Source organism: Mytilus edulis, unplaced genomic scaffold (assembly GCF_963676685.1).
Source record: "Mytilus edulis unplaced genomic scaffold, xbMytEdul2.2 SCAFFOLD_2038, whole genome shotgun sequence".
Taxonomy (NCBI): Eukaryota; Metazoa; Mollusca; class Bivalvia; order Mytilida; family Mytilidae; genus Mytilus; species Mytilus edulis.
This window is the reverse complement of record NW_027268093.1, coordinates 1-10,090: the sequence shown is the minus strand read 5'-3', so window position 1 is coordinate 10,090 and position 10,090 is coordinate 1. Positions and strand designations below refer to the sequence as shown.

Genomic DNA, 10,090 nt, shown 5'->3' with positions numbered 1-10,090 from the left:
TAATGTTGATTTTGGCTTATATCTCTGAAACCAAAGCATTTAGAGAAAATCTGACAAAATAAAATTGGTCATCAGGTCAAGATCTATTTGCCCTGAAATTTTCAGACAAATCGGACAACCTGTTGGTTGGTTACTGCCCCCGAATTAATTAGTAATTTTAAGGAAATTTTGCAGATTTTGGTTATTATCTTGAATATCATTTTAGATAGAGATCAACTGTAAACAGCAATAATGTTCAGCAAAATAAGATCTACAAATAAGTCAACATAACCAAAATTGTCAATTGACCCCTTAAGGAGTTATTGTCCTTTATAGTCAATTGTTAAAAATTTTCATAAATTTTTGTTACTTTTTGTAAATTTTTAGGAAATATTTTCCACTGTAATTACTAAGCCAAGTTCATTATAGATAGAGATAATTGTAGCAACAAGAATGTTCAGTAAAGAAAGATCTACAAAAACAGCACCATCACCAAAACACCATTTTGTCATGAATTTATCTGTGTCCATTGTGAATATGCACATAGACCAAGGTGAGCGACACAGGCTCTTGAGAGCCTCTAGTTTTAATCCTCTTAGTTGTAAATAAATCTGATGCAGTAAAAAGTAGTACCATTCATATTATTTCGAACATTGAGTAAATTGGTGCATATTGTACAGCGTGATTGTTAAATTGATCTACATATTGATATTTTGTAAGTGGGGCGGTGACTTTGCTTTTACAGTTTTTTCTTTATTTTATCGAAGTCAAAAGAGGAATATACCAGGAAAAAAATAGAATCATAAAATATTTATAAATTATAGATAGAGATAATTGTGAGCAGCAAGAATTTTCAGTAAGGTACAAACACATCATCGTCACCAAAAACACAATTGTGTCACTTGCTTAATATGCACATATAGCAAGGTGAGTGATACAGGCTCTTTAGAGCCTCTAGTTTACATACGATTTATATAAACATTGTACTACACTTACAAAGCCTCGCCTCACTAATAAAAGGGGATTTTTATCTACACGACCGCCACAACTGAAATGCTAAAATAACAATTGACAACAGTAATATTAATAAATTAGAAAATTTGATATTTCATTCTGATTGAAATCAAATAATAAATGCTTCGTTTTTAAAAAATGCTATCTCATTGACACATTATATTTTGTTCATTTAGCACTTTGTTTTTGCTGGTTTAACATAATTATTCGCTTTCAAATATAAAACATTCTTATGTTTTAAAATGACTATGATAATGAACATACAAGAAATCTAAGTATTTACCCTTTGGACCTTGACGAGAAGCTATATAAATTAAGATTTACAATACGTATATTTGCAGACGACACAGTAGTTTATTTGGCAATAAAATCAAATTCCGATGCATCAACATTACAAAAAGATCTCGACAAACTGGCATCGTGGGAAACTACGTGGAAAACAGCATTCCACCCAGATAAGTGTAATGTAATTTCAGTCACCAGAAATAAAAAAAACAATCACGTTTAACTACACATTACACAATCATTAATTAGAATATGTAACAACAGCAAAATATCTGGGGGTCACCATCAGTTCCAACCTTAAATGGGATGTGCATATTAACAACATATGCAAAAAAGCTAATAGCACACTAGGCTTTCTAAGGAGGAACCTGAACATAAGTTCAATATCATTAAAGAGCAAGCATATAAGTCCCTAGTTAGACCATTACTAGAGTATGCTTGCTCTGTTTGGGATCCATACTTACAACAAGACATAGATAGTATTGAAAAGGTTGAAAGAAGGGCTGCACGTTTTGTTACCAACAAATACAGAAACACCTCAAGCGTTGGTAACGTGTTACAACATCTTGAACGGCGCAGTCTCTCTGACAGAAGAAAAGACTCTAGATTGGTAATGCTTTACAAAATTGAACACGAAAAGGTTGCAATACCTAAAAATAATAAATTAATTCCACAAACAAGACAAACAAGACATTCTAGTTCGAACAGCTTCCAAATGCCATCCTGCAAAACACAGTACAGAAAAGGATCCTATTTTCCAAGAACTATTACCGACTGGAACAAACTACCGGATAACATTGTAAATTGCACTTCAGTAGACTCTTTACAAATCTTCAGTATTAACTCAATTTGTATTTTTTAAACTTTTTCGTATTTGTTTTAAAATTGTACATTTTTAAATCTATGTCTTGTTGTAAGTTTCCTCCTGTGACATAATCTTCAATTTGTTGAAGGCGGTCACTAAATGGTAGAATAAAAAAAAGATCATTCCTACAAATAGCCTAGTATATAGATATAGGAAGATGTAAATGTGTTATGAGTGCCAATGAGACAACTCTCCTTCCAAGTAACAATTTATAAAAGTAATCCATTATAGGTCAAGGTACGGCCTTTAACACGGAGCTTGGCTCACACCGAACAGCAAGCTATAAAGGGCCCCATAAATTACTAGACTAAGTGTAAAACCATTTAAACGAGAACATATGTCAAAAATTAAATGTTCATTTTAAAATAAAAGGTCAAAATTCAAACATTTAGTTTTGATTACTCCCTGTTTATTATTTAAAAGTCATTGTTGATAAGTGTTTTGCTTGTTTGGTTCAGTGGTAAATTGAAATTGATACCATATGATTGTTATTTGGTTAACTGTGTCAAATCAGTTGATAATAAATTGACAACAATACACAAGAAAAGTACATGTATATAATATGTCTAAAGACATTAAAACTTCAAACAAAATTCGTCTAAAAATTCCCTTCTGTTTTCTTTCAAAATATTTTTATCATATTTTTCTAAAAGTACCTACATTGTACAAATTAGGGAACAAAAGCAACACAGTCGCAATGCAATCTGAACTCATGTATATTATTTACTTCAATAGAATTCCATAATTTTTATTGATAGACAATAATCACAGTAAATGAATGAATAGAAATTGAATTAACTTGTATATGTCTGTACTTTTATTCTTAAAAAGTGGAACGGTAATTATGATTGAAGTATGTTTTTATAAGTGACTTTATTGGTTTTGTATACACGATTTTAGATGAAGCATTTACGCGCTTCATACAAACAGTACTTCGATCAACTCTTTGACTTACCAAAAAACTGCAAAAAGAAATATTTCACTTTAATAAAAACAATATATATGATATGATAAATGTATACATTTTCAGTGGCTGCCCTCTCTTCTTCAATATTTAGCCTTCCTTATGCGAAGTGTTATGGATTTGCTCACGGTTTAAGAACTTGCGGTGACCTCCACGTCATTTGGTGTCTGGTGGATATAAAAAAAAAGATATGGTGTGATTGCCAATGAAACACTTCACAAGAGACCAAATGACACAGAAAGTAACAATTATAGGTCACTGTACGGCCTTTAACAATGAGCAAAGCCACAAAGATAGCTTTCTCATTTAAAATCATAGCACCTCTCTATCCTGATTTTTTTTCTGACAGGGTCCTCAGTCCACTATTTGAATATAAATGAAATGGGATGATGGATACATTGTACATAAACAGAATGTTTTTTTTTAAATACCCAAATACTTAACTATATTTTCGGTTAAATAGAAAGTAAAAAAAAGGTGTATACAGTTGAAACACTACTGTTAGTCTAGATATTATTATGTCATAACATGCGAAGCGTTACTTGAAGCCACCTCAACGTATTTAATCTACTCATTTGAAATCACCCCTCATATCTTAGCTTTTTATATTGGCGACTGGACATCAGACTAGATTTTTTATACAAGAGGTAAGCATTGAAAAAAGACTGGACATTAAGCAATGTAGGTACATGTAGATTTAGTGAAGAAAATGAAACGAATACAACTGAGAATGGAAATGGCATATATATCAAAGAAACAACAACCCGGACCAAAGAGCAGAAAACAACCAAAGGCCTTCAATGGGTCTTCATCACAGCGAGAAAATCACTCACACGGAGGTGGGATTTCCCCTAAACGTAAAATGAGTACTAGTTCAGAGAACATGGACGTCACACTAAACTCCGAACCAGTAATAAAACAATAAACACAAGACTAACAAAGGCCAGAGGTTCTCGACTAAGGACAGGCACAAAAAGGTGGCGGTGTATACATATTTTGTGAGATTTAAACCCTACTTTAAAAGCCTTCCCTATAAAATCACATGTAAGTACTGTTTGAAAATTAAGTAAGCCAAATGGTGTTAATTTAGAAAAATGCCAGTAAGAAGACAATCTTTATCATTTTCGATACTAGTAAGCCTTTATAGCCAAAAATTAGGGTTAATAATAACATAATTTTTGTTTGCATAACCACTTTCATACATACATGTATCAATAGATAAAACAGTCTGTTGTGGCATTAACTTATTGGCGAATTAATTTCAAAATAATAAATCAATAGATATATCTTGTTTAAAATGATCGACAATTGAATGTATCGATTGCTGTATGTTGATTCTATATGCTTAGCTGTAAAAGTGTGTGTGTCTTTTTGTTTGTTAGGTGATTAAAATCCCATTTCCTTCTACTAGTCTCTGAACTTTTTGTTAAAAATCTTAACAGTAGTATTATACATGTAGTCACAAATCTCTATAATTATACAAATGAAAAGATGTGGTATAATAACTCAACAGAATCCAACAGAGAACAAACAACGTAGAAGTGAACGTAGTGCGAAGTGAACACGTACACAATGTATCTGTCACCGTACGGCACTCAACAATGAGCGAAACCCATTACACAAAGTAAGCTTAAAAAAGCAGACTCGAAATGACCTAATTCAAAAGGGATAAAATTACGACCTCATGTACAAAACAATTAACACACACAAAACAAATACGATATAGAGCAACAGACAACAACCACTGAGGTACTATAACAGTCTGTCTTAGGACGGACATTGTCAATTATTTATGTCGGTAGAAGCTTTGGGGGATAAAAATACTTATTCATAAGCATATTATGCATTTACAGCTTGCTGTTGGAAAGTCAGAATCGGGAAGTCCCTAATCACAATTTTGCTCCGTGTTACATACCGTACTTTAACCTATAATGGTTTACCTTTACTTATTGTGACTTGGATAGAGCGTTGTCTCATTGGCACTTTTACTACGTCTTCTTATATTCATAAGCTAAATTTTGTGAAGTTTTTATGTCGATTGGCCATAACATTGATCCCCCCCCCCTAAGGTAATAAACTTAGAGAATGTATTCATGAAATACAAGATTTATTATCGTTTTCAACAAAAAAAATCAAATTACATGTTTTTTCACATATGATACCTTTCAATTAACCAAAAACTAACAACATTATTGCTTCCCTAAATAAAGAGTTTTGTCGTTAATGTTACAAGAATCAATAGTTAATACCCATGATAACATATTGTACAAAGAACATATTTCTTTTGCTATATAAACTAGATGGAAGGAATTCTGAACCATTATATTAGATTTAGCTTTCTTTCAACAAATGTGTTAATCAAAACTGAAAATCCAGCCAAGTAATGAAAACCGAATCACGCTGTACAGAAAGCACTGCACATGAATACCAATGCTAACTGACCGTGCGAGGGGCTGTATAGCCAGTAAAAATCGTTAAAAACTCCCATCATCACCAATGATAATTATTCAACCCACTGATTTTGTTTGGATTCTGGTTTGAACTGAAACATATCCCTGTACATAACAGAACTTAGAGATGCCGTTGATTCTCGGTTGAGATTATAAATAGACGATTCAACTAATTCTTTGTTTACTCCCGAAGTCCATCCGTTGTTTGACAGTATTGACGATTCTCTAAATGATATAGCTTTCCCTTGAACTTTCGGTCTGGAGGTAGAAAATTCAATGTTTTTGTATGTCTCAGTTTTCTCCTTTGGTTTCCTGCAAAACAATGATCAATAAACCATTTACCATTTTAAAAAAGGTAGCCATTTTGTTTTTCTACCTCATGGTAGAATATTCCACGGCCTGAGGTCAAATAGAGTATAGGCAGTGCTTTTTTACAAGTAAATATGAAGGGGAATAGTGACCTTTATCGGGACTTCGGGATCGGGTCTTTTTAAGCTCGGGATTTCGGGATTGACCCTTTCGGGATCCGGCATTTTTTTTTTTTTTTATATTTCTGGATTTCGGGATTTAAATTCATTTAAATTGGGGACCTCGGGATTTCGTGTTTTTTAAGCCCGCGATTTCGGGATCAGGACCCCTCCGAACATCACCAATTGGTCTTCAATACAGCGAGGAAATATCGCACCCGGAGTCGTGCTTCAGCTGGCCTCGCAACAAAAATATGTACTAGTTTAGTTATAATTGACGTCACATAGGCGGATCAGGGGGGGGGGGGGGGGGGGGCTGGGGGGCCCGGGCCCCCCTTTCGTGGGAAAAATTTGGTGGATTATATAGGGAATCATTGAAGCATGACTAGAGCAGCGCCCCCCCCCCCCTTCTTAGGTCAGTCAGTGGGCCCCCTTTAGGAAAAGTTCTGGATCCGCCACTGCGTCATACTAAACTCAGAAATATTTATAAGAAACTAAAATTCCAAAACAAACAAGACTTACAAAGGCCAGCGGCTCCTGACTTGGGACAGGCAAAAATGATTTATATTAGGTCTTTGAATTTCCAAATAGTTTGGTTACAAACACCACTAAATATGGACATAATTTGTCGAAATGCGAATTTGGTGCAGTGAAATTGGTACCTTCTAATTTTATTTCCTCAACAAAGCTGTTTTATATTATTGTTTGTCGACTTTGAGTTAATACATGTTTTTATTCGGCAATCGACCTTTCTACCATACAAACAGGTTGTCAGAAAACACGAAGCAATACACGTATGCTAGACATTTTAGTCTCCGTGTATTCATAATCCTGCTACTGTTGCGATCATAGTTACGGTTATGTAACATGTAAATTGTGCGCACTACCAAACAAGAGAAAAGTTATGCATGCATATGCCTCGCTTAAAAGTTAATATTCAATTGTACCGTCCTATATACAGCAAATATATTAAGATTGGAAAAAAAGTTGTGTAGTATCTTTTCATATCAATTTGAGAGATTGAAACAAAGGCTTACCTCTTTTTCTTTTTCAGAAACAAAATACAACATATCAATAATAGAATGATTAGAATAGCGCCTAGGATGGCTGCCAATATCCACACCCAATTACCTGCAAAAACAAATAAATGACTACTATTATTTTCGATTGAAAAAACATGATGGTAAACACACACAGTATAGCATGCACTTCAAGTGTACAAAAACAATCGAAGAGGCTCGGGTTAAAAGTTTTGATTGTGTTTAATAAACTTATCTATAAAAAGCGATGCAATTCATCGTAGCAACTATTGTTAAATCAAGCAGACCTTTCATTGCAAAAACAAGATAAATAGTACTAAATTGATGAACCCTTGTATTATATTCATCCAGCAGATATATAATAAACAGCTGCGTTATGTCGTCTTTATATGTGTGAAGTTTTATGCAATAATGAAAAATAGTTTCTGAGATACGGCGCGACATGTGAAATCACCTTTTTTTCCAAAAAAACTCAATAACTCTATAACAAAATTTTGAACCATCACCAAAAAGTATACAGATCTTTATATTAATATAACTAAGAAGTGTGTAAAGTTTTAGGCAATAATCATAGATCGTTTTGGAGATACGGCGCGACATGTGAACCCCTTCCACCTCCCACGTTTAACGCTTTGACTGGTTGGGAATTTACATAGCGAGTGATACATGCATAGAAGTATACTCGTATACTGTCAACGCACCCCGGCCTAGTTACGTTTTGAGTTCTTGCGATTTAGTCAGGTTTTGATTGTAACCTTGATATATCAATTTACGAAATTTGAACATCAGTTAATAGGGTGTAACCTTGTTTCATGCTATTAAGAGTTTTTGATTTGTACTACATGTATGGTGAGGTACAATGGTATCTGAGTTATTATAATCCTAACATTTTCTTTCGTCGGATTATGTATAATACTCTTATCTTGACAGTTAAGGTAAACTAAATCAACAATTACAGATAATAATCTAACTTACAGTTGTTAATAATAATTTCTGTTCTTTCTAATTGATAACGGAAAAGGGATATAAGATTACTGATTCATTACAAAAAAGCAACAGAATAGCGCTTTAGTTGCTGTTCGACATCCAAACGACACACTCTTACCTCCCAACTAGGTAAAGGCAGAGTATCCGAAAGCCTCATAGCGCTAGTTTGATATTTATAAATGCGTTTATAGGTGTTTATTAGACAATTGTGAGCTGATAAAACCCTTCTCAAGCACAGAAAAAATATTTGTTTACATACTCGATGAGCTATCTGTCTCTTCTATAACTGCAGCAGCTTCTGTTGTAACTCCTGGTTCTACTGGACAATCACTAGCAACATTGGCTACAGCACCTTCATCTGTAAAAACATTTCATTCCATTCATTTGAAGTATAAAAAAAGTTTAAAAAAAAAAGATACGCCTGTAAAGAAAGGGAGAGATTTTTGTAAGTTCAACTTGACTAAATTGAATGATTTTGGAAAGTAGAATTTACAGTTTGTCCCTGTTGCCATTTTACGTACGCTTAGCATTTTCTGCATGCCTTATCAAAATTCATGTTTTGAGCAAATGTACCGTGTTGACCTATGTTGGACCTACATTTTTTATGTTGGATACCTTTTACATTGAAACATTGTGAATTAGATGGAGAATTGGCTCATTGGCACTCATACCACATTTTCCTATTTCTGTATATGAGAGAGTGAAAGCATACAGTTCTGTTTTTAATTTGCCTTCACGCCAAAAAACATGTAAAATATATTTATAATTATATATTTTACGTTTTTTTTTAATTCAAATACTTACCAAGCTTTGGAACTAAAGACGGAATCATGTTACACAGATATAAAAAATCGGAAACAGAATGCACGTAGTAATTGTCAGGGTCGTTAGCAATTCCGTCAATTTCGATTTGGTCAGGCTTACTTCCAACTGCAATCGAAAATAATTCAGCAGACAAATCGTTACGTAACTTATCAGCCATAGCGATAGTTGCTACGAGATCAATTGACGCCCCATCAGTCATTACAACAACCAATTTTTCAGCGTCGTCTCGCGCCCCATCAGACGTTAATGTGTTATTTCGCACGTGATTCAATGCGTCATAAGTATAAGTCCCTCCATTTGTTGACATTCCTTTCAAGTTAGCAATTGCAATCAATAATTCTCCTTTTGTAGAGTAATCGTTAAATTTTATTTCAGTGTGTACTTCGTCATTGAAAGATACGATCGAAATCTTTACATTATCGGAGCCAATATCGAGATATGACGTCACATTATAGATGAAATCAATCGTTCCGTTTATATCATCTGATGTTAAACTTCCAGATCTGTCTACAACAAATACTATATCTGAAAAAAATATTATTTTTACTAAGCTTTAACTGAGCTTAAATCAAACCGTACAATACATGAAATGATAACAAAACTATGAATAAACTAATATGTAAATTATATAAACAAATTGATGGGCACCAAGTACCATCATAAATGACCCCCAATACAACAAACAACACTAAATTATAACATAAAAAATAAAATACAACAAACACAAACAAACAAGACTAACAACAACGAATATCCCATGGTCAAGATAGGTCATCTTGCGTAATATGCGATTATGTCATTTTTACGCACGCATTAATATTCTTTTTCCTTTTTCAATTCCCCATAAGTTATATGACTAAGTTCCAACATAAAATTATTCTGCATGGTAGTTTAAACATATTTTATTTGTTTAAGTACAAATTGGATAACACACAAGTTAAACAGACTTATGAAGTCTTCTCCATTTAACATTTATAGCAATATAATACAAAAATATTTGTATGAGCATATATATATATATATAGATCAAAAGACGGAAAATTGAAGAAAAAGAAAATAATATTAATACAGAAAAAAAAAATATATATATATAAATAAATAAATGATTATTTAGAAAACAGAAACACAAAAAAATAAAATAAAAAACCCGAAAAAATAAAAAGACCAAAAAAAGGGAGAAGAATTTTATTTAGATGATGATGTGTGTGCGATCA

At 33.2% G+C, this 10,090-nt stretch overlaps 1 protein-coding gene across 1 annotated transcript; it reads right to left on the bottom strand.

Annotated features, from left to right (window-relative positions):
• Positions 1 to 2,877: 2,877 nt before the first annotated feature.
• LOC139506754 (collagen alpha-1(XII) chain-like) lies at positions 2,878 to 9,401 on the bottom strand (the record flags this gene model as incomplete). Its single annotated transcript, XM_071295542.1, has 4 exons — positions 2,878 to 5,869; positions 7,062 to 7,155; positions 8,311 to 8,409; positions 8,856 to 9,401. Coding segments are annotated over 4 exons (998 nt in total), but the record flags the coding sequence as incomplete, so codon positions are not given.
• Between the last annotated feature and the right edge of the window lie 689 nt (positions 9,402 to 10,090).